A 23,935-nucleotide genomic window follows, 5' to 3' on the forward strand; every position below is an offset into this window, starting at 1 on the left:
GAAGAGAAACTAAGGACAATTGAAGTTTTAGAAATGAGGATTGGTTCAGTGATACTCACTAGTCAAACATTTCTTCAACAAACTTCAAGCAAATCTGAGTCTTTCCAATACCCCCCATTCCATACAACAGGAAGAACTTTCTCTTCTCATTTGTGTTGGAAAAATGGCTCTTGAGTTTGGTGATGAGTGCTGTCCGCCCCGTGAACCGATTGCTCGGATTTGGCATAAGGGGAATGACCCCATCAGATGCCGTCTTATTGCCACTGATGTTCTGGATGTGCATCTACCAGATCCATGCAATCAGTTTTCTGGGCAGGCATATGGCAGTTCCAAGTACTCACGGTGTCAGATGCATAGAACGTGCTGCCGCTTACAGTAGTGCCATGGGCACTTGGAAAAATATGTACGCCACTCATTCTGAGTGGTCGAGGATGGCGGTAAGAGTTCAAGATGAGGGAGGGAAAGAAAGATAAGCGCTTAAGCACTCAGAGGCAATCAATGTTTGGGTCTGTTTTGACATAAATACACGCCTTCGTTTTTCGGTGGTCCACCCTTCAAGTTTTCGGTCAGACTTTTTTGCAAGCTGGCTCTGCATGGCACCTACAAAGTTCATGACAAGGGGGTGAATACGAAGGCACCCATTGGATGGGCGGTGCTCCACAGTTGCACTCCGCATTTTCCCGATGCGAGTTCGTATAGCCAACGTATAGCAGCAAAGATCTCAAAAAGATCTGTCAAAAATTTCATGGAAATGAGTGTACACGCTGGACACAGGAGCCTCCGCTAACAAAAGTGACAGTCAGATTTGGCTGCGCAGCGCCGAGTCTCAGATCTCAGCCCCCGAACGAAAAAACAGTACGCCGATTTATTTGATTTATCGCCGAATCCTCACTTGCATGGGGGATTGGTCAGCTTTCGGCCCTTGGTTCGCTTGACAGACTCAAGTGAGCTCATATCCTTTTCTATAAAGGCGGTAGCTAACGACTGCCATCATAGATGACTCTACACATTCAGCTAGTCTCCCAAGTCCAAGCGCAATCTCTTGCACCCTCGCATCTGCCCGCTTCGCTTCTTCTCCTAACCGAAAGCAACGGTCAACAACAGCCGACCTTCGCAGTTCCCTCAGAATCTACCCCTCCGCACCAGCAACGCGCCTACACCTCCCAATCTCGACTGCTCGTCCATCACCTCTCCTCGGTGCTGAAGCCAAGTATGCTCTTGGCCTATTTCAGTATCCTCTTGACTGACGTCGATCGTTGGGAGGGCCCTCCAGAGTCCAGATGACACGGAAGCATGGCTTCGTTCCGGTATGTGTAGCCCCGAGGCGGATCGTGGACAACGGATTGGTCGACGCTCTCGTGGTTGTTCCACATGAGTATTGTGGACAACCTTTGGATATATCTTCGATGAGCAAGGCAAAAAGAGTGGATGTGGGCCGGAATTATACGAAACGCGACTCACTTTCTGCCATTTTCTCTTCATCGACTTCTACGAGCTCCAAGGTCGTGCTTCAGGCCTCTCGATGCCGCGAGAGCCAATCCCTCATGTACTAGTTGTCCCTCTATGACGGTTCTCCCAGCTCCATCGCAATATCAACCAACCCGCCAGGCAAGAGAACCCGGATGACATTGAGCTGGCGCAGGATTGCACTGTGAGGATTGTGAAAATCGGCGCCATATAGGGAGTTATGGCGGGAGCGAAGGTTGGCTGGGCAAGGTGGGATGCGCTGTGGATGTCGATGTGGTGATTCTGGGTGGATGGATAATAGAGAGGTTAGAGGCAGTGGAAGCGATCAAGCACGGATTCAATCGGGACAAGAGCTCGATGAACGCGGATATCGTGGACAAGGTTCGGACGAAATTTTAGTGGGGGGGAAGGAAGGTGTTTATTGAGCTGCAAGGGGTGAGCACTGAACGTTCACGGCACACCATTCCCACCCGGTTTCCCTTCGATATTGCCCCTCGCGAACTTCAGAGTCACGGTAAACTCGCCTCATCTCCGTTACGGTGCCAAAGATTCGATTTCTCAGTCTCATCGGCGTCTGGAGGAGAAGGAGTCAAGTGACCAGAGGTGTAGAAGACCATGTCAAATTCGCACCAATACCCCTCAACAACGCTCTGGAGGTTGTGTACAGGAAGGACGAATTGGCGTCCTTTAGAGAGGAGGGGACAGACGAAGTTTTCGTTAAGTCCGATGTGATAGTGTCGATTTACGCGATTGAGAAAAGTTAGTTGAGCTGGGCGTTATGATAGTGCCGTAGGCTAAAAGGCTGCCGTGGGACATGTTTGACCTTGGTGGAGGGTATAGGTGGACGGATGGAACGGGCGAGAGAGCGGCGGGAAGGATGCTTTCCAGTCGGAGACATCCTTTTTCTGATCTGAGAATTCCATCTACAGGCTGAGGCCCAAATATGAAGAGAAGCTCATGGCATACTTTCCGCTACCAGTAGGTTGTATGTAAGACGTCGGACCTTACTTTTTTGAGAGTCGCCAACTTACAAAGCTCTTGATCTTAACCACCACGACGTCGGCGACAATATCGCCGCCTTCACTACTCATGCACTCGTTTGCTACTGCTCTCGCGGTGTCTGCAGTAGGAGGTCATTTTCTGGAGTGAAGGCGTCGCAGTGCACAAATACAAGGCACCCTCTACTTCGCGCTTCCGCAACAGTCCCACTCCTCAAGAGCTCATAGAACTTGTTGCTACCCCACCTTGACCCCACCGGCGTTCTTCCGTAGAACCCCGGATTCCTAAGCTGCTAGGACTATAAGTACTCTCTACATCATACAACAACGACAGTGTATACTCAAACTGTCTTGCAGAAATCACAACGCACGAAATCACGGGAGCTTGCCAATGTCTCCCTCCTACATTTCTAGTCTTGGTGTTGCTGAGTGTTAGTATAAGAAGTTCAAATTATCTGAGATACTACTAACGCGCTTGCAGCACTTACCCGACGTTTCATTCCCCTCAAAGGCAGCTCATGACAGACTGTGAATGACATTCTATGTCCAGGCTCTACTTGGCAAAGTCAATTCCGCCTGCTCACCGTTCCTCCAGTGTTTTATCCGGCCGTGAACGTTCATGCGAATTCTACCCCAACCCACGCTTGGGGAAATGCCTGGGGAACTATCCACCTCAGGAACGAGCGACGTAATGCAGCTGTCAATGAACGAACTCATATCACAACTCAGCAATCAATCCAGAAGAGGGAAAAGATGGACTTCCCAAGACTTCATTGACGATGACAACGCCAGCGCCAATGACCCTGAAATCGACGGCGTACAGTCCAACAAAAAACGAAGGGATCTGAAATCAGAGATGCCTTAATTGGCACGCACGCCCAACGCACGCCAACGCAGATTTCCAGTTGCCCATGTAGATGATCTCGTGTCAGTCCAAGTTAGTCAACTAGCATTAAGTACTACCCTGCAGAATAGGCGACGGGAACAAAAATAGGCCCGTGCGGTGTGGATCAAACTAAGTATAGGGGGTAATGCTACAAAAAGCCGATCCACTCCAAAGCCATCCTGCAAGCTTCTGCTTTCGCACTCCCTTTGGTTTTCCCAGCTCCTTTGCCCGCCTCAATACCGTCAACTGCGTTCGGGGAACTTACTTCAGCATTGAATGTTACTAAGTACTCAAGAGGGGTCTTACTAAAGACTATCACGGTAAAGGTTTTGTCGTGTTCGGGACCTGAATGTTCTTCGGTGAACTTGATTTGTCTTTTGTGCTGCTGGCAAGCGTTTAGGAGGATATTGACGTATTCTGAAGGTAGCGAAAGGTTCAGTTGGGCCATAAAACATTGTTGAATTGTTACAAAGTGACATACCAGGTGTCATTGTGATTGAAATTGCTGTTAAGGGTAACGATGACTAAGGACTGGGCTAAAGTTTTTGAGTAAGAGTCTACCATTCGTCCTTTTTATCTATGTCGTAAATTTCCCAGGAGCCTTGTAAGGCTCCGGGCGGCTATTTTACAGCGGAATGCTGCTATACCCGCCGATAAGATAAGCTTGACTTACAAGCCAATGCCCAGGTAATCAGGCCTGATAAGATTGCGAGTTCATCGTAAACAATCCGCGGGGAAAACGAAAGAAAAACGTACATGGATAGAGCGGTTTGTCCTTCCAAATAGTTTACTAGCCACGGCAAATCCTTACATACCACCGACTTCTCTTAATTTTATCCCAATATTGACACCCAATACATTTTTTACACCGAGAAAGGAGGAAGCTGGCTATTTTGACGAGTTCAGGTATTTCAATTCCTGCGTTTTTCTCTTACGTCGAATGTATTTTATGTGTAGGCCAATTATATCCGACAACTTCGAATCAGAGCCTTCTGAAATTAGGTGCAGTCCAGATTGGAAGGCATGCTCGCATTCCAATGCTCCTCTCTTGTACGACGCCCAGAAAGCTGTTGGACCACAGTCAGTGAACACCAAATGCAGGTTTGAACAATGCGACAGGTAACTCTCGAAGCGCCTTGTACCAACTATAAGGAATCTCGCCAAGAGTTTGGCGGAGTGCGAGATTGTTGAATGATTGCAAATATCATATCTAAGTCGAGGTACTGTAAGAATTCTATCATCAACGTCGGGGAAATCAATATAAATTACAAGAAACCTAGCAGGGTCAGCCTCTCCACTTGTCTCTCCACCCAGCCCACACACTGAGAAGTATACTCAACAAGGTAATTCCAATCGTCAGGTATATGCTGTCAATGTAGCATTCTAAACCTTGGATACATCTAAGATCGGCAGAGGTTGTGGGATCAGAATCATGGATTAGCTTGAGAGAAGCCCTCGGATAATGTATGACCTCTGTCTGGACACCCTCATGCGCGTCAAAGTTCCGCCCAAATATTATAGAAAAAAGATTTCCTGAAATCATGGGTGACATAGATAGATACCCCCAGTTCTCGGAGAAATGGGCTTAAATGTCGTCATGATCAGAATGTGCGTTCTTGACGAGTAAAGACAACACTCACGCATCCCGAACCACTCCAGACATACAATTATGAATAGTGACCAAAGACTCCCGTACGCGAAACCGAGGAGGGTACTGGCGATCCACAGCCTTTTTATATCGTGAATGAAGGCTGTAGCTAACTGAGAGGTGAAGAAGAGAAACGAGACGAGCGTGAGGAAGTATGAACGCGGCACGCCAAAATGGTTTTTGCCCCAGTCGGATATCACGCCTATGGATAGACAAATTACAGGGCTGAGGAATATGCACAGGAGAGATACAGACCGATGAAGAGCCTCCCCGCACAATTCATGAGACTTATTGTAGAGACTTGCGTTGCCTGCCATTGGGAAGCTCTGATCGGATTGTACTGAGGATTTTTGTAACCGTATAGGGCTTGAGCCATTGAACCGACGTTATTGATATCTACAAATTCATCAACGAGCGTGAAGGAAAGATCGGACGAATACATACACATCAAACCCGTCCCGCTGACTGAACATAGAAATGAAACGAAAGATTAATTTAAATAGGATGGTGATGGCTCACGCAGGGAAAGGAGAGTAAACAACAACCAAAAATCTCCGCTTGTCCATAATTTCCTCCCGTATAGATTTGGGAACAGTTCCGGGCTTGTAGCTGGCGTATGGCTTGGACCCCTTACTCGTTGGGAAGGGGTCGTTGTTAAATTTCTATCACCATCTTCTTGCCCAGTCGAAAGATGAAATGTTAACAATTCGGCCACCAATAGTGATATATCATCATCATCACCTAGCCCATTTTCCTCGTCATCACCGCTCACATTATCACCGCTATCTTCTAGTAATGGCGTATTGCTGCTATCATCAGGGTATCGAGTATCCAAGGGTATTTCCTCTTCACTCGGCGGTAGAGGGATGGGGCGTACGAGAAAAAAACCCAGAATCATAGGAAGTGATGTTCCAATTGCCAACAGAAGCAGAAAGGACGATGTGTCGCCCGCAAAGAACGCGTGGGAGATGGTGGAAAACAAAAAGGCTGACAGGCCCAAGCCCGAGATAACTAGTCCGCTTGCGGATGCGCGCTACAAAAGAGATAAAGGAAAAGGTTGCGAAACGTGACAAGACATACAACGTACCATGCGATCTGGGAAAGTTTTTGCAATGGTATTAAGTGCACCCGTGATACCACAATGGTTGCCAGCGCCAGTCATGAACCCGAACAAGATTAGGAGGGAGAAGCTGAACGCGGAAAGAGAAGTAGCGTCCTCTGGAATACCCTTGTCATAGATATATCGTATTCCAGAGTATCCTCCAAGAAGGAAAAGAAAGGCGCACACAAACAGGATTCGGGGACCTCGGGAGTCAACAATTCGTCCCACAACAGGACCGCTGATACTGCCACCGACTGAAGGGATTTAGCATGACAGAGGAAGATGAAAGCGTGATTTTACCGTTTCCTGCCCCGCCGACGATGTTTAATTGAGCATGAGTGATGCGGAGTTGGGAGCCTAATTGGGGGGCGTATGCTGGACAACATAAAACGACATTGGTATCCATTCTTTATCGGAATAGATGGCCATAAATGATCGACCGCCCACAGCTGACGTCGCCTCAACATCTACCATAGCAAAGCCCAATTCCAGAACCACACCTCACCTGAATAAACCTGGTGTGCAGTTCGTCAGTACGCAACAACAAAAGCCAACACAACTTAGGCTTACATAGCCAGTTCCAGAGGCGAGAGCGACGATGAGACTGGAAATTAGAGTCGCCAAGCGTGGGGCATTGTAGAGACTCGAAACTTTGGAAGTAACGCTGGGCATATTACATGGGAAGGGGACGAGAAGTCGAGGACGTCGGGTGTACAGAAGGAAGTCCAAATTCTATAATTTCTCACGGTTGACATCTATGTACAACGTTCAATTGATGACCCTGGGCGGCAAAAAGGGTCAACAACACAGTGCCTCTCTGGTGCTTCCTCAATCAAACGTTCTGCTGAACTGCCTGAACACTGGACAAGCGATTTTTCATTTAATCCACAAAATCCGCGTTTCTGAAGACGATGATGTGGAGAATTGCAACGTTCTCAAAGGTCAATTCTCATCAAGGGCGCAACCGGTGTGGGTTCGATTCTTGGAACTTCTCGAGAGTTCCGAGCCTTTTCCGGCACTAGAGGAGCTGGACATCTTCTTAAAGCCCCTCCACTGAGCAACGAGACTAAATTTACAGAGTGGCCCGGGCTTGACTTTGACTGCGTGGACGAGGAATGCCTCAGGCTCCAAGCGATGTGGGTTATGATTAAGTTAAAGTACTTTGAATCCGTTCTCCAGTTAGTGAAGGTGCATGTTGTGGTTCAGGAGGGAGGGGCTGCATTTCTGATTGAATTGTCTCATTGTAGTGCTAGAAACTCCTCGTCTCCCGATGTCAGACTCCGATATGAAGTTGATAGTCGATCAATTTCATACAGTATGGAAGAAACTCAAACGAACTCTCAAAAATTAGAGACAAACAGTGAATTGTTCCAAATATCCGAAGCAACCGGTACAATGAGAGTGTAGGTATAATAACGACGAGTAGTAATGAGAGTGAGCATATAGACATGTGAAGGTATAGATATCGAGAGATAGAAAATGTAACCAGCGAAACGCCGAATGAGCGTGAAGGGTAGTAGTAGTAGGAAGTGGGTAGAATACAGTAAATATCTATTCGCGAGGAAGAAAGAGAGATGATAGGATGAGAGTGAAATCGATGGAAGAGAGAGGGGGAGATAGTAATAAAAAAGATGAAATAAAAACCAACCAACCAACATAGATAGATCCACAGCTCCGAAAATCTCACAACGCAATAGCCCTCGTCCCTGGCGCCCTTCCAACGCTCGTAGCAGCAGCGGCCGAAGCCAACTGCATCGGCGCCCTCATCTTCGAAGCGCTCGCCGTCCTATACGTCATCCCCGTCCCCGTCCTAGGCTTAGGCTTCATATCCGTAGGCGTCGCGGCCGCGCTCCTCGACTGTGCACGTAACGGCGGTGACGTGGACGATGACGAGTAAGGAGTACTCGGTACAGAGGGAACTGGAACAGCAGGTCGGTCTCCACCCCCACCCGCCATGGCGATACGCGATCCAAGGCGAGGGAGCTGTAATGGTTTGACGACATTCGTCGTTGTCGTCGTCGTCTGTGATGGTTGCACTTGAGGTAAAGGCGTAGAAACAGCATTGGTAGCCGAAGCAGAATACGTCCTCGGTCGAGGGAACGCATACTTGGTCGTCGTACTCCCCACATTACCAACAGGAGAAATCCGGGTCTTGGAAGGGTACCGCTGGACAGGTAACGGCGGCAACGACTTGTCCTTATCCAAAGGCGGCGATGTGGGGCCTTTCCAATCCGCCTGGGGCGTAACGGGCATGGGGATGCTGAGCGTAGACGCAGTCGACGAAGGCGTAGTGATCGCCGTACAGTCCTCCTTCCCCCCCGTACTCGACCCCGCAGACTGTCTCCACGACTCTGTCGGACCTGCACTAGGCCTCCTCATCCTCGAAGGCGTCCTGCTCCCTGTGCTAGTAGGCCCATCCTCTGGTATGCTGACCTCTAATGAGAAACGAGAACCAGCACTAGAGGTGCTCGTCCTGCTGCCCGTAGCAGAGCTTGCTTTGCGCTGCCATGCTGTTGGGGGTAGAGACGATCTGCCTTTCAAAGCAAAGCTAGATGGAGCATGAGTCGTCGCGGATATGTCGTTAAAGTAGTCGTCGTCTCGAGCTTCTTCGATGAGCGCGCCGCTGGAGTATGATCGCGAAAGGGGGTGTTTGGCAGAAGAGACACTACGGAGGCTGTGTTCCTTGCCCAAAGACGCCGCTGATGAGCGACGAGAAAGGTTGAGTGTTGATAGGCGACGGGTGAGTGGTGATGGTGCATCTTCGTCTTCGCTATGTGAGGGAAAGAGGTGTCAGTTACAGTGATAATGAAGACGGAAGCGGAACGGAGATCCAGCCTAAAGTAATCCCGCAGATAGATAGGGTGTATCACGCCCGAAGGATCAATGCCAGTCAGTTGTCCAACCAACCAACGTACTGCAGCCTGAATGATCCATCAATCACCGCACTCCACCCAGGGCAAAAACCCGCCCATCACATAGTCTTCGAGATGAAAGCTCAAGTGAAGTTTTCACCCCATTCCCCCGTCACATAACCCGAAACCCACACCCCTCATAACAAGAATGAAAAGGCAACCCACCTATCACTCCACCCCAACCCAGTGGTCAACCCAATCCCACCACGCAAGAGCCGCCCATCCCGATGACGCACCCTCCTCATAGGTGTGTCCCGCTCGTCTTTGATGATTCCGGTTTTGGTCGTGGCTGTGCAGGTAGGGTCAGTAGGGGGAAAAGGAGATGGGAAGAGGTGAATATGAGACCAGAAGTGGAGAAAGCGCAAAAAGGAGGGAGAGAGGACAGGGCGTGGACGCTCGAGGAATGAGAAGGGATGGAATGGGGTAGGTAGAGTGTGAGAGATGAGAGGAACCACAAAACCGAAATCTACAAAACATAAACGAACGGATCCTCACCGTTTGAAGCCATAGTCATAATGCTCCCCGGACGTCCATCCAGGTCCATACGGGACTCGGACTCGTGTGGTAACAGCTTGGAGTTTGGCGAGAGTAGGCCATGTCTGAGCATTAGGTGTCTGTTGGGGTAGAAGGTCAGTTTCGTCGAGATGGATGCGAAGAAGAGAAAGAAACTCACGGAAGAGGCGTATGTAAATCCAAACTCGAATCACTGTCCCCTTCTTCCCCTCCTCCACGTCTTCCCCCTCTGGTAAATTTCCCCCCTTTGCCAGCACCCCGTCGTCCAACACCACGACCACCCCCTCCCTCATCATCACTGCTCCCGCTCCCATACCCATCCAAAGCCCTCTCAAGCCTCTCAATCTCGTCCTTATCACCATGGCGCGTCATCTCTTCCTGTTCCTGATAGTCGTCGTTGGAAGAGTACCGGTTGTTCGTGCGAGGTGTGGTTCCACTGCCTATGCGTCGACTCCTATAATTCAAAGACGCCCCTGAACCCTCGGAGCTAGACACAGACGCACGGATCGTCGTCGTGGAATTCGAATTCGCGTAGGCGGAGGAATGAGATCCAAGCGCCAACAAACTTTCGGACGCCCTCCTCTTCCCTTCTCCCATTGTGTAAGCTGAAGCAGAAGGAGCCCTGGACAACGGATCGGAAGCACGCGCTGCTCGGGCAGGCCGTGGTTTCGGTTTGGGCGTTTGGGAGAGGATGGCGTCGATGTCTGGAGAGGTGCCTCTTGGTGGGAGTGGAGAGGTTCCTCGAGGGGGTATTGAAGAGGGTTTAGAGGATAAGGAAGACATTGATTTGGAAAGATCGACAAAGGCCTCTTTCGGATTCGGACGTGTTGAAGTTGATTTGGAGAGATCTGGGGTGGATTTCGTGTGGTTCGATGACTCTGAACCCTCAAACGAGTCTTTCGACCGCGTAATAGTCGACTTTGAAAGGCCAGCCTTCACCAAATCAGGCGAAACAGAGGCAGGACTTGTACGTGCAGTCGTCATAGTCATCGAAGACGAAGTCGTCATCGCACTCAAGGAGGAGGACGCACTCAAGGACGTAGCGACCGAATACAAGCTCCCAGAAGTACTAGCTGTGGAAAGGATCGACGAGGAGGGTTCTAGACCGCCGTTTGTGTCACCCGCAGCAAGCGCAGGCAACGCACCCAAGCTAGGGGGTGGAGGGAGCTCATCCAAAGGAGGAGGACTCCTCAAAGTCAACGCCTGTTTATGAGAGGCGCTCCTTGATCGGGTCGAGCGGAGTTGACGGTGGAGGGCAGCTGCGTCTTGGGAAGAGGTGGAAGTAGGTTGATCTGAGGAGGTAGAGACAGGTGGATGCCGGTGGTCTGGAGGACGAGGGTGGTCTACAGAGGTAGTCGATGGACCGGCAGAAGCGGTAATGGGCGGCCGTTCAGAAAGAGATGGGGGAGCAAAAGCGGGATCAATCAAGTCGGCAACGGATGCCATGTAATTATGCCCTTGCCCTCTCTCATGTTGCTCGTGGTGGAGGTGCCGAACTTGCTGGTCCTCAAACGCCCTCCTCAAAGGCGAGGCAAGCGGTATAGATGCCGAATCGCGTGGAGATGGCACCACTTGTACTATAGAAGTCTGGGGTGGCCGTTTAGGAAAGGGACTAGGCGGAGGGACCAACACCTCGTCGTCGTCGCTCATCACAGAGACGGAAGAGAGGATGTCACGAAAGTCGATTTCGGATATCGATTCGTTTGCTTGGTGGTTATGTCGTCTTCCTTTTCTTGCCCTCCTTTGACTTGCGGACAAAGCAGGAAGTTCATCGTCCAGCCCCAAACTGGGCACAGGCGAAACGACGTAGGAAGCCCTCCTCCCCGCGGGTATCTTCGGACTCGCAGGACCACTAAAAGCATAGCCAGCACTATGCCGGGTACTCCCTAATGACTCCCTCCCACCACCATGAGAATACCTGGACGCAGCAAATAGGAGATTAAGGGTATCGTACTCTGATATCCTACTGGGCCCAGGAACGGGAGGGAGTGGTGTGGATGGTGGACCTGATGGTGGTGGGTTTGCAGTGGTAGGAGTGGAAGGGATGAAAGTAGGAGGGATGGGGAAGGATTCGAGGAGGATCGGGACAGGTTGTTTGCGTGGGCGGGGTTGAGGCGGTGGTGGCGTGGTTTCCATCTCTCTGCTGCTGGTATAAGAAAAAACACGTAGGAACAGAGAAAACAGACGTACTGAGCAAACGAACGAACGGCGCGCAAGCAGAAAACCAGCCAGCACCAGCTGAAGTGAGTGGACAAAATGGGTAGCAACACAAAAAACGCCAAGGATCATCGCCATCAAACTCCATCCACTTTTGGACTAGACTCCGATCGGAGTTTTATCTCGCCAGCTTCCCTTCCGCACGTCACCGATTGCCCTTGCCCTCCCTTCCCTGCCCGTTTCCCTTCTTCCCTTCCCTGGCCAAACGTACGACGACGCAACCTCAGACGTACACCTTTCACTCTTCAGCCCTTCAGCATCAAAGAACGTCACCCCCAGCAGCGTGCTCAGACTCTTGGATCTTCTCCCAATTTCCAGGGTGTGCGCTCCAACCGCGTCTCGTCTCACATTCCCCAGAAATCCCCGAAAATTAGCACCAACAAGAAAAGTTTCCCAGTAAACACTCCACGTTCACCTTCCTCGGCTGATAAGTTATTGTCCGTTATCTAATCTAATCTTTGCTTTCGCGTCAGGATCTGAACGTTGAACGTTGTTGAACGCTCAAACAAGATTTTGGAATAAATCCTACGGCCTGAAGACTACTTTCAAAAAATTGGAACAACGCATCACCGGAGTATTTGAACCCACAAGTATTCATCAAAACGAAATGACGACTCGCATTACAATGATGCACACACACAACCGCTCATCACGGCTTCGTCTACCCGTAAACTCGAAAGAAAAGAAAATTTAGAGTCAACGTAAATCGTGAAAAAGGGGAGCTATTGTACTTGAAAGGTGAACAGCGAAGCCATCATAGCTCCGACGTCGCGACACGTCTCACATCTTCCCATTTATCCCGAATCCCGACGCTTTTTTCTCTTCCTCATGAAGCTTTTTCCAGCGCTCTTTCTCTTTTTAAAGTTTCTCTGCACCGTTTCCTCCTTCTCCCCCTTCCCCGACACATCTTTCTTTTTGTCTTGAAATTTTTCCTGCACCAACTCTTTCTAATTTTCCCGACGCCTCTTCTTTTGTTTTTGTTTTTGTTTTTTATTCCCGCGGCCGACGCTTCTTCTTCCCCTTGCGTTCATTTCTCTTCTCGCGTTCTTTTCCCTACAATTGAACGGCATCGCCGCTATAATCAATGCGTCCCTCGCAACTCCTAGTCTCTCTCGACCCTATCCACGGCCTCGCTCGCTTGCTCACCACGGCCATGAACGAGAGGGAATGAAGCAAAGCGTATTACACGCCTTTCCCATCAGTTCTCCCCTTTGGACTTCGGCCCACTCGACCCACCTGTGCCTTGGTAAACTCCCCTCCTCGTCACTGGTCAATTCTTCCTTTTCCTTCGTTACAGTCAGCTCCCTCCTACGACTTCGTTGCGGTCAACTCCCTCTGTCAACTTCGCCACGGCCGCCGTCGGGCGCGCCAAACTTTTCGCACTCATGATCAACTCAGTCCGTCGAGTGCGTCCTGCATGATCCATCCCAGGTCCAACTATCCCATCCCCTGCTATGGGTCATCAATGATCCCCGAACCTACGAGACGCAATGACCACATGAGGTAATAATTACCAATAAACGATATCTTGCCAACTTCGTATTGCTCATCCTCCTCTTCGTGACGTCAAAGAACGTTACCTCGGATTTTTCTCTCAATCCTCAGAGTACCGAGGGCGCTCCAATCGCACCCCCATTATAATTATCTCACATTCCCCGTACGTCAAGTATCAGAGTGCCTTCTCCAATACTGTTTAACTAGGACGTCACGCGATTCATTGAGGCAGTGACGCTCATCAGACCTGAATACTTAGTGAATTTAATCAAACGAACACCCATTTCTGATTCTCGGAATCCCGAAAAAAGTGCTTGTGCTGGTACTGACAAGAAAATGTTCCAACTTTTACAAAAGTGAGGGACGCTCCACATTCAATGTAATATCCCTGATCAAAGATCACTTCAAGGCCAGCAACGAGTCAAACTTCAAAGGCCTGTTCCTCGTCGATATAACGTACCGACGACTCCTCACGGCCTCCAATGTCGGGTATGTACTGGCGAACAGGTCGTACCTACCCACTGCCTCCACCCTCTCGTACATCAACTTCATGGCCAACCCGAGATGAGCATGCCATGGCCTCTGGAATATCGATACTGGTTACCGCGTCAAAAATTTCGAGGTCTCTCGATGGTAACCGTGATATCGATGAAGGAGGCAAGACGGGAGGTTGTAATGGTACTACTGCACGGATCACTGCAGCCGCTTTTTGCTGAGATTTTAACTCTGATAACGCCCGCCATCTTTCTGCAGGTAGGCCATTAGGAAGGACAAACCGCTCCCTCCACGTGCATTTTTCTTTTCCCTCACGCCGGCTCATGATCAACTTAACTTCGTAACGGTCAGCTCCCTCCTTCAATTTCGTCAACGTCCCTCTTCGTCTTGATCAAACCCCCCTCGGACCTCTTCTCGGTGAACTCCCGTCCTCGTCGCTGGTCTACCTCAAGGCCCGTCAAAGTATTGCTCTCATGTTCACGCTCGTGGTCGACTTGTTCAGTCGAGCGCGTTTTCTACGATCCATCCTACGTACGTACGTAACCTCCCACCTCACCCCCTGAATTTGGGTCCGCCGTGGTCATTGATGGTCCCCGATAACTACCAAAAAACTACGACGTTCTGACTTGATTCTAACTATTAATTGTCTTGCCAAAAGGAAAACTGATCCCGATTCATACTACGCCCCCACCTACATATGTATGTACAGATATTGAAAAAGATATTCTGGCCAACGTGGGGGTCGAACCCAAGACCTTCGCGTTATTAGCACGACGCTCTAACCAACTGAGCTAGTCGGCCGATATTTGTTTTGGCGGATGCTAAATTTCGTTCTAACCGCTGTATCAGTGACGGCTTGTCATTTAAATCAAGCCAACTTGAAGGGAGGCGGAACTTAGCATCTCTCTCGACCCAGGGTGGAGAATGTGATACTCTTCTGTAAAATTTGCCTGCAGTCCAGGGAGGGATGTTCGAAGCGTGTTTTAAAAAACATAAGATTCAACTACATATTCGGTTCTTCTTTGAATAATTAAACAAGGCGTCGCGTTACGCCTCGGGCGCTTAGGATATAACATACATCAGTGGACCGATACCAGCAAGTTGTCGTTGCCATGCATTCTTGGGGCCCAAGATAAAATTCTCAAAATTCCCAAGCGAGTATTCATTCATCTTCGCCGTCAAAATTAGACCCCACAAACAAAATCGTCGCATTTTACACGAAACCGAAAGGTACAATCGTAGTCGTATCATTCTCACATCGTCATCAATCATAGTATCCATATCCAAATACGAAATCAAATGATCACTATTCCTCTCCCCTCGGATGCGCAGGTAGTTCTGAGTCCGAGACGGAATGGAATCTAGTCACTTTTCAAAATTAATGGAACCAAATTGCCGGATCCGAGTTAATGAAGTCAGTCTGTGTCTTGCGGAAGGTATCAGGGATAGTGGTCGTGTTCTTTCCGTTGATCTGCAGGAGGACCTACGAAAAGCATCATCAGTGTCAACATCCTTTGCGTGAAATTAAGGAGACATACCTGGTTCTTAGACGTGAATGGTTCCCACTTCGGGCCTAAGATATCAAACACATCCATTCAACTGACACGCAAGGAAGCAATGCAAAGAAAAAAACTCACGTTGAACACCCTTCCCGTCATTAGGATCCAACCCATTCGTGAACGACACCCAGTAATCAATGAAGTAGCTGCTAGCCGTATGCGCAGAGGTGGTGTTTTCAAGGGGCTTGTAGTAGAGCCCACCGTAGACGAATGTGAGATCGACAGCATGCGTTGCTGAACGTCAAGCGGGTTAGTACCGCAACTTCGCGCCAAGAAAGAAAAGAACGCACTGGAGAGAGCAGGGGGGTCCGCAAGCATAGGCTCAGTGAACAGATACCCGTAAGTCTTGACTCCGAAATCGGCAGCGGCTTTCTGCCAGAATCTGCGCGGCGCCAACATCATCGTATCCGTTACTATGCCACAACAATAGTCAGTTGGGAGTGAAACCAAGAAAAGGGAAGAAAGGGAACACACAGATGGCAGACATCCGTTTGTACTGGCTCGAATACCCGAATGTCTCGTTCCCAGTCCCGAAGGGTGCACCGAGCGCTGGAGTATCGGGGTACAACTGCAAGACCTTATCCACTGAGGTGGTTAGCAAAGCGGGGTTGTTGGAGGGGGAGGCGCCGGCGGTGACGATCGCGCGAACTTGGTCGGTGGAGTTGATCGTCGGGGCTACAAAGAGTGTCCCTACATTCCCTCAACTCAGTTCATATTTTCCAGAGCCAATGAGATTAAGATAACCCACCCTCATCAAGGTTCGTCCCCGCAATGAATGGCAGTTTTGCGAAATGGCCCTTGGCGTACAACTTAGACGGGTAATCTGGGATGAACCCGTTCGGCCCATCAAGTACTGGCATGAAGGGCGCGGCCGTGTTTGTCTCCACGTTGACGAGGGAAGCAAAGATCTCAGCGACAGGGGCCTTGCGAATACATTCCCAGGTGTTATTCGCGGCGACGAGGTCGGCGCAGCTTGGGACGAGGGCAACGAAGCCGTCCCAAGCGGATTGTTGATGCGTGGCAGGGAAGAGTCCAGCGCTTGTCACGGATCCAGATTGGAAGATCTGAGGGTGGGTTGGTAGGGGTCGTTGGTGATGAATGACGGAAACTTACCGCGGCCCTCGCGTATTTCTCGAGGTTAGAGTTGAGGAAGAGGGTGGACGTCATCATAGACCCAGCGCTTTCTCCAAAGACGGTCACCTGGATCGGAGATTTATTGCGTAATCATTAGCCTTGGTGGTAGCCACTGACCTTTTTCTTGTCACCGCCAAAAATCCCGATGTTCTGCTGGACCCACTCGAGGGCAGTTACTTGATCCTTGAGGCCAAGGTTGACCGCTTTATTATTGATGGCTAGACGATAATTATGATATGTTTGAGTGATACCGCCGACGCAATGGAGGATTACCCACCTTCTTGACCCTGAGGGAACCCAAGAGGGCCGAGACGATAGTTAAAGTTGACATAGATGATTGGGGTACCCTAAATCGAGATGAATACTTGCGCTAAGGGAAGGGTGAGAGAAGGAAGAACGAACCCGATTTATGCTCTGAGCGACGATTGCACTTCCGTTGAACATGTTTCCAGCACCTTGAATCATCCCACCGCCATGGCTAAGATATCATTACATCAAAGACAAGCAAAGAAGATATGTCTTGTGAAACGTACGTCCAAAACAACTGAGCAAAAGTTGTCACTAATGTGTCGGCATCGAGGGAAAAAATGAAACGCACCACCGGTAATTTGGCATTAGAACTAACCCCAGCGGGACGATAAACATTGATAGTCATACAATCCTCGTCAACTTCATTAGCAGTAAGATGCTTTGGCTAAGGACACCTAGTATCAGCATAAATCATCGCAAGGCAGCGCCGCCTTACATATTGCAAGCAACCCTTGCCAAAATTCGTCGCGTTGAACGTATCAACGTTCAAGTGAGTTTTCAGCACAGGGGGCCTGAGGCGAAGCGGACCAAGGGGAGGTTCGGCATAAGGAATAGCTTCAAGCAAAGCAAATTGTTCAATCAATAAATCGTCAAGCGACCAATGCGAACCACAGTACCTCCAAAGAACTCGACCTTTGACGCTGTGATAGCCCTCCCGACAAGCGTAGTCTTCCCCAACTTGACGTGGGGAGCACCGTCATTCGTGGTGGGCGCAGCGAACGTTGACAGAGAGTAGAGCGCCAACACGTAAGAGAGGGAGAGAAGCATCTTGTCCGAAGCCTGGAGTCCGAAACCTAAGAGTGGGTAGATTTTATAGTGTTATTTTCGATCTCAGATTTTCCTCGTGCAACTCAAGGTAGATCGCAAGGTGGGGTGAGATTCACCTCCTGAGCAAGTGCATTAGTCGACCAATTTCACCCAGGGCGATTTCGCAAATTCTTACATGATTGAGCCGTTGTCAACATAGGGTTAGCTCGACTGTCCAAAAAGGCGTCGACCTTTGAAAAATTTAGATATCCAAATGAATATTACGCGCATGGCGCATAAGAGAGCATGCGAGGTGTTCCAGCATGGTGGTGTTTGGGTGGTGTGAAGAGTGGACAAATTCAGACTCCGAAAGTCTTGACAGTTTCGTTTACGTAAGTAAGCGCTTTACGAGCTGTAGTTTAAGTATCTTCTGAAAATCGAGCCAACCCTTCTTGATTATGTTTTCAGTTCGTTTGCACATCCCTTGGCCGGAGAAATTTTCATGAATTTACTCATTTACCCGAACTTCCCCTTACGCATAGGGGCGCGATGCTTTCTTCCCCGCATGGCCCTTCAACATACTAAAGTTTTGAACCACGGTCATCGTTTGATTACCTCCTCTTCAGTCGGACCGGGCTTCCGATGTGGGGAAGGTGAGGAATCGATATTTGATCTCGACTACCTACCCCAAACCTACCCTGAACAAATTACAAACGTCTAATTTCGGCTAATTTCTCCCCGACAGATGACGTATAAAAACCCCCTGAAGTTATTGGATAGCACGGAGTAGCAGTATTAAGCAGGGTATGCGCATTTATGAAGTCTACTCTACAGCAGCGTCTTTATTGCGAAAGTCATAACTCTTCGTCTCATTTGACTGGAATGCTCAAAGCCTGGCGCGCTAATGATTAGTAGAACTTTAATCGCCCACGGCGGGACAAATTTTCGAATTTGAATTACCGGGACTTTCTTCCGATGTGGGGAATCATAGCTGGGGTATGCTTGAAAGTTGATCGTGGCTAAGGTGCCTGTCACCCGAGTGTTTAACCGTTATACATAGATTTGAGGCCTAAATGGATGGATTACAGTACATTTTGTAAATTACAGTCTATGGAGAAAATAAACACAATGATATACATAGTTTACTGCGTGGTAAGCTACATTTGCAACAGAGGATTTAAAAAAAAGAAAAGTCGTAAATTCTTGCATTCCCAATTGATTCCCAACGTCTTTCAGATACACATATTCAGTAGAAGTCAAGTCGTAATCTTATCAAACCAAAGAATAATTACGAGCGAGAAGGGCGTTGATTTCATAAGGGGATTCGTATAAACGACACATCGGCTCGCCTCACCGAATTCCCCTAACTCATCGTTACGGTCTACCGTCTTAGGCCGATGCGTATCTAGAATTTTAATTTCACGTCCAGGATTGTAAAGGGATACTCTACAATAAATTTATTAGCGCGCGGGTCTGAAATCCCGCCCTACGATTGCAAGCAGCACTTAGGGTTATGCCGACGATAGGATTTGTGACCAATCAACGTTCAACCATTATGTACGGTAAAAGTTGGGTAAAAGTAATAAGTATTACTTTGAGGTACGATCAAGGAAAGTATATTTGAAGTTCTTCCCTAAGTACTTGGAGACAAAGTCGAACGTAAGTACATATCGTCCAGAGTAATTCAGTCCTGACGCATGTATAGAGATACCAGGCCTATATGAAAAACGGCCCATACAAGAATTGGACGATAACTGCAGGGTAAAACATTTTGACGTAGATGCCAACATCTGGAAAGGCGTTTTGGCTGAGTAGTAATGAGAATTTTACCTAGGTCTATGGCTATGCGAACCTACGCGAGTCTACACCTCCAAGTCCAGCCCACAAGTGTTCCCGAGAGTCAGGCAGACCACGAGGTCCTGATAATCATCTGATATGCAGGCCGCCAAGGCCCCGGGCATATTTCCATTGCTTTAAAAAGCCCATCGACACTCGTTGCGCCTCTCTCCCATTTCCCCATCGTCTTCCGACCCTCGCTCCCAACCTGCGACGACCAGGGTCAGACATCCGCCAACACTACCCAGTGCTGGTATCCTGTCTCCCACCCCCCGATCGAGTGGTATTCTCTGCTGTCTGAGGATCAGCAGGGTACCAGATACAAGTAGGATTTGTACACACCACTGTCGATTGGTGTCCAAGCTAGTGCCGTAGTGTAGATCAAACGAGCAATATCAATTCAATGTCTTGCATGTGTCATGCCGTTCAGCTTTCAGTCCATTTCAATCCGGTGCGAAGGTGCAGGTGCACGCTGAGCGCTGAGCGCTGAGGGCATTGCTGGAACCTGGCTGGAATGTTGAGAAGAGAGGTGGTGATGGCGTGATCATCGTCGAATCGTCAGCCAAAATAGCGACACACCTGATCGAGAGTTGGATCTCTGCGTTGATCAGTAACTCGCATAGCTTGCGTAGCCTGGTAGACTTGCGTAGGTCCTGCTACAGGCTGCTACAGTAGTCTGTAGTAATTCGTTGCTTCTACATAGGGCTCTATAACAGGGGGCTGCCGATGGGCTTACATGGCATATGCGATCTACATAGTAGGACTATGTAGACCTTGTGCCATTTCCAGAAGTTGCGTTCACTATCTCCTCCCCTTGATAGCATGTAGAAATATGAAGGGATAGTGAACTATTAGTGATGTACCAGCACAGCTCGGTATCAAGTTCAGGCTTAGGCCCAACTTAGGCCTCTCTAAAACCCTCCATTTTGAGCAAAAAGTGTTGAAAAAGTGTAGGATTTGTTCAAAATTGGTTGCACACGGAATCGCATTGTGCAAAGGCGAGCAGTGTTTCGTTCCCTCGCCTGCCACATATCTTATACTTCTGGGATTGGCCACCAACCCTCCTGACCCAAATAAATTATTTCCTTAGTTGACCATCAACTATGTAGCGAATAAATATAGGAGACTTGCTCCAGCTTTCCTCTCAACGTCAACCTTCACGAGGAACCCGCCGGGCAAGCCTTATTCACACACAGGCAATTCGTACCGACGAATTTTTTGCAACTCTAATATATTCAACATAGTTGAACCTTCCTCCTTTCTTCTGTCCGAACGCGACAGTTATCGTCGTATGGTACAAGCGATATCGATTCGATGTGCAAAAAAAGACCTCTGTCAGCTGCAACGAAAATACATGTGGTCCTCCGAAACAACCGGGGAGACGAGAATGCCTCACCCAGATCGCGTCATCTTCTTCCCGAGTCCCACCTTCATCGCCGTCCAGTTCCAAATTTCCTCACAAATGGGATTCAGGGCTACAAAATGAAATGAGCGTCAATTTCCAAAGAAAGCGCGGAGGGAGATTTTTAACTTACCCCGAAGTGCGTATACCTTGACGCTATGGGTGATGGGTAAGTTCACAACCCCAACGCCGCCCATCTCCACTGCCTCCTTCATCAAGGCCGCCATTAACTGTGGACCTGCGTGCTGAGCAGTGTTTGCGCCAATTTTCTTCGCTATGCCGCTGTTGATAAAGTCGGGGTCGACGATAACGACGTCGATGTTGGACGTAGAAGCGCGGACGCGAAGCTTGGAAGCGAAAGTGATCATGAACGATTTAGTGGATGCGTGGGAGATCATGTTGGATGGGCTGTTCCTCTCAGAAATAGAGCCGACGATACACTATACATAGATGAGGGTATCGGTATTGGGTGAAGAAGGCCAATGACTAAACTCACAATCTTTCCGTAGCGACGAGACTTCATGCATTCGTACATGGACAGGACGGCAGAGACGACTCCCAAGACATTAATCTTCACCAGGTCGATGGTCGTATCCTACTCATTGATTTCAACGCGCATTCCGCTTCCGAGGAGAAGAGTAAGATACGAACCATTCCCCAATGCGGGTTGCGCCTATTCTGATTAGGACAACCAGCGAGCGCATACATGTGAGATATAGGGCCGTATTTCTTATCGCAGTCTTGGATAATCCTGGCGGTGCTCTCTGGCGAAGAACTGAGGTCGAGGACTTCGGCTTGAAAAGTCGCGGGCCAATCGTGGAACGCCATCCTCATATCTTGTGCCATTTCTATAATACGTGTTGTCAACGACAAGGCGAAAGGCGAAAGGCATATACTGACCTGTAACGGGGTATATGCGCGGATACTATGAGCAAACCCGAATATATGCGTCAAAAAAAGCGTGACTCACCCGCAGTTTGCGCCAAACCAATAATGGTGGTATCCTTGTCGTTCGCGTATTGCATGATGATGTCGTACCCCATCTCACGCGTGACGCCGACAACAAGAACGACTTTCCCCCTAGTCAGGACCTCGTCCAACTTGAAGTCTTTACCAGCGGTAGCAGCCAAAGAAAGGGTGCGAGGTGGAACGGATCTTCGTAGGATAGAGAGAGGGAGGACAAAAGACATGGTGAAGCATAGTACGGCGAACGACGAAATTACAGTACCGATGGAGATGATGATGTTCTGGAGGGTGTACCCGATGGGTGGAATCCGACGGAACGTGAAGTAGTCGGTATCAGGCTTGGAACCTCGACCACGGGGGGCGTCAGCGTTGGATCTAGCCGGTTCGTTGGTCGCTGCTGACGATGAATCAGCCATTTGAGAAGATGGGAGAGGAAAGAAGGAAAAGAGAACCGACCAGGTTTATAAGGAGGTCAAGTCACGCGTAGGCATTTCCACTTACGCAATCTCAGAGGTTCACTCGATCGTTAGTGTTCTGCAGCGAAGTGTCAGTAGGTTCTTTGTGAGGTTCTTTGGGGGCATACTTACATGAAGCCGCGTTCGAGTGCCAGTTGCAATCGCTCCACGCGGGCACCTCATGGAGACATCTAATATCAGCGTTGAAGGGAGAGAACAAGTTGAAAGCGGGAGAACAGTAGAAAGTCGAGGGCTACTTATGACTCCAGCGACTCCGAAGAACTCGATAGTAAGGACGGTTGATCAAGCCATTGAGGATGTCAGCGTCAGAGTTGCCATCGAGGATGCCAGAGTTGCGCAGGTCGAGACTCGACAGACTCAGTGCTCACTGCCTTGACGACAGGCAGATGGAACGGACTAGTGCAGGTTATTTTTAGAATTAGACACCTCACGTGGCATATCAAACTCCGATATAAATTTGGAACGACTTCCGCCAGTTTTCGTTTCCTTCATTCCACATTCTTCTTTCTTTTCTTTCTCCATCCCCCTCCCTCGCCGTCTTCCACACCGAGCACGATGCTATCCTCATCGCCCCTCTTCATTGCCGCTGCTCTCGCAGCCGTCCAATCTTTTACCCTCGTCACTGCCTCAGCCGAGGCTCCAACCATCACCCCGGCCCCAACGCCAACCGTTGCAAAGCGCCAAGTCGCCGGTGCTCCGGGCACTCCCATCCTCTCGACGCTGAAATACGCGTTCACGGACCTGCCATACCAGGTGTATCCCTACCAGGTCCTACGTGGCCCCCAGTTCGGGTTCAACCAATGCAATGCGACTACTTTGGGTGACACGTCGAATTGTCAGACTTTGGTCTTCAACGGTCCCGTGAGTCACCGAGTTTTTTCGCCAATGAAGATGGAGGCTAATGAGTTTACCCTCGTCAGGACGATTTCTGTCTCTGGGGTTCTCCAGACGCCAGTGGTCTCATTGGCAACGTGGAGGCAAAGGTCGTCGCATACTGCACGAAGCCGTACCACGGTACACGTGTCATCCCCCCAGGGTCCATTACTGGGTTGCAGGTACTTGTACTCCTCCCTTATTCTCTACCGAGGCTCATGAAGTGCACAGTGGACTAAAACTTCGGGCTACATTCAAGCCATAGGTTGGATCAAGAACGCTGGGATCGGCTTAGATCCTACAGACCAAGGCGGTGAACTCGACCCACACGGTGCAGATCTCCAGGGCAATCCCCTCGGTGGTGTTGTTTTCTCAAACGGCACAGCCGATTCCGATGGGCACACATTAACTCAGGTATACAACTGGAATACGTGAGTCTCCCCGTCATTATTCACCTCCCTGTCACTCACATCCCCTAGTTTTGTGGGAGGCAACAAGTTCTGCTTCAAAGCTTGCTACAACTCGGTCGAAAGCCCGGATTACTGCGAGAACAGATATGATTTGGTCGGTTGCGACTACAACATGCCCTCTTCCGCCAAGGACGGCGAGTTCACCTCGTGCGATGGAGATGTCCAGGACGTCGTGGGTGTCTACAGTGTCAACGGACAAAGTACGTCGCCTCTCTAATACCCTCCATTCATGGTCTAACACGACACCTTGTAACAGCCTCCACGTGGAGCATGCCCGACCCTCTGACAACCACACCACCCTACACCCCTCGCATCCCCGCCTCATCCAACTGCAAGACCTACCAATCCACTGACCTCTTCCTCGCTGGTTCTGCTACCGTAAGTTCTCTTTTCACCTCCATATATCTTCACATACCCATATATCCTTCACA

The 23,935-nt window shown here is 49.4% G+C and overlaps 9 protein-coding genes across 9 annotated transcripts; 2 read left to right on the forward strand and 7 right to left on the reverse strand.

The window, feature by feature from the left end:
- Positions 1-2,227: 2,227 nt before the first annotated feature.
- On the reverse strand, positions 2,228-3,842 carry LACBIDRAFT_332494 (uncharacterized protein; the record flags this gene model as incomplete). The annotated part of the gene is made up of 9 exons (XM_001887029.1): positions 2,228-2,377; positions 2,499-2,587; positions 2,653-2,755; positions 2,837-2,875; positions 2,954-2,991; positions 3,050-3,162; positions 3,353-3,387; positions 3,617-3,768; positions 3,833-3,842. The coding sequence occupies 9 exons, from the start codon at positions 3,840-3,842 to the stop codon at positions 2,228-2,230; spliced, it is 729 nt and encodes a 242-aa protein (XP_001887064.1).
- A 794-nt stretch (positions 3,843-4,636) lies between these two features.
- On the reverse strand, positions 4,637-6,507 carry LACBIDRAFT_309717 (uncharacterized protein; the record flags this gene model as incomplete). The annotated part of the gene is made up of 7 exons (XM_001887030.1): positions 4,637-4,935; positions 4,992-5,201; positions 5,255-5,395; positions 5,444-5,464; positions 5,519-6,032; positions 6,087-6,355; positions 6,402-6,507. 7 exons carry the CDS (start codon positions 6,505-6,507, stop codon positions 4,637-4,639), a joined length of 1,560 nt encoding a protein of 519 aa, XP_001887065.1.
- Positions 6,508-7,784: 1,277 nt separating this feature from the next.
- On the reverse strand, positions 7,785-8,480 carry LACBIDRAFT_309718 (uncharacterized protein; the record flags this gene model as incomplete). The annotated part of the gene is made up of 1 exon (XM_001887031.1): positions 7,785-8,480. The coding sequence occupies one exon, from the start codon at positions 8,478-8,480 to the stop codon at positions 7,785-7,787; it is 696 nt and encodes a 231-aa protein (XP_001887066.1).
- Positions 8,481-9,479: 999 nt separating this feature from the next.
- On the reverse strand, positions 9,480-11,662 carry LACBIDRAFT_309719 (uncharacterized protein; the record flags this gene model as incomplete). Its single annotated transcript, XM_001887032.1, has 2 exons — positions 9,480-9,627; positions 9,687-11,662. 2 exons carry the CDS (start codon positions 11,660-11,662, stop codon positions 9,480-9,482), a joined length of 2,124 nt encoding a protein of 707 aa, XP_001887067.1.
- Positions 11,663-13,812: 2,150 nt separating this feature from the next.
- On the forward strand, positions 13,813-14,527 carry LACBIDRAFT_332496 (uncharacterized protein; the record flags this gene model as incomplete). Its single annotated transcript, XM_001886959.1, has 3 exons — positions 13,813-13,915; positions 14,084-14,263; positions 14,442-14,527. 3 exons carry the CDS (start codon positions 13,813-13,815, stop codon positions 14,525-14,527), a joined length of 369 nt encoding a protein of 122 aa, XP_001886994.1.
- Positions 14,528-15,110: 583 nt separating this feature from the next.
- LACBIDRAFT_332497 (extracellular triacylglycerol lipase precursor) lies at positions 15,111-17,502 on the reverse strand (the record flags this gene model as incomplete). The annotated part of the gene is made up of 14 exons (XM_001887033.1): positions 15,111-15,215; positions 15,271-15,305; positions 15,370-15,525; positions 15,582-15,704; positions 15,766-15,966; positions 16,040-16,355; positions 16,405-16,491; positions 16,543-16,628; positions 16,703-16,772; positions 16,828-16,903; positions 16,959-16,969; positions 17,024-17,119; positions 17,171-17,289; positions 17,352-17,502. 14 exons carry the CDS (start codon positions 17,500-17,502, stop codon positions 15,111-15,113), a joined length of 1,632 nt encoding a protein of 543 aa, XP_001887068.1.
- A 1,568-nt stretch (positions 17,503-19,070) lies between these two features.
- On the reverse strand, positions 19,071-19,271 carry LACBIDRAFT_309721 (uncharacterized protein; the record flags this gene model as incomplete). The annotated part of the gene is made up of 1 exon (XM_001887034.1): positions 19,071-19,271. One exon carries the CDS (start codon positions 19,269-19,271, stop codon positions 19,071-19,073), a length of 201 nt encoding a protein of 66 aa, XP_001887069.1.
- Positions 19,272-20,709: 1,438 nt separating this feature from the next.
- Positions 20,710-21,565, reverse strand: LACBIDRAFT_309723 (uncharacterized protein; the record flags this gene model as incomplete). The annotated part of the gene is made up of 4 exons (XM_001887035.1): positions 20,710-20,792; positions 20,853-21,159; positions 21,216-21,314; positions 21,371-21,565. The coding sequence occupies 4 exons, from the start codon at positions 21,563-21,565 to the stop codon at positions 20,710-20,712; spliced, it is 684 nt and encodes a 227-aa protein (XP_001887070.1).
- Positions 21,566-22,935: 1,370 nt separating this feature from the next.
- Positions 22,936-23,691, forward strand: LACBIDRAFT_146995 (uncharacterized protein; the record flags this gene model as incomplete). The annotated part of the gene is made up of 4 exons (XM_001886960.1): positions 22,936-23,022; positions 23,082-23,216; positions 23,266-23,465; positions 23,514-23,691. Coding segments are annotated over 4 exons (600 nt in total), but the record flags the coding sequence as incomplete, so codon positions are not given.
- Positions 23,692-23,935: the final 244 nt, after the last annotated feature.

The sequence above is a fragment of the Laccaria bicolor genome, genomic scaffold (assembly GCF_000143565.1).
Source record: "Laccaria bicolor S238N-H82 LACBIscaffold_41 genomic scaffold, whole genome shotgun sequence".
Taxonomy (NCBI): Eukaryota; Fungi; Basidiomycota; class Agaricomycetes; order Agaricales; family Hydnangiaceae; genus Laccaria; species Laccaria bicolor.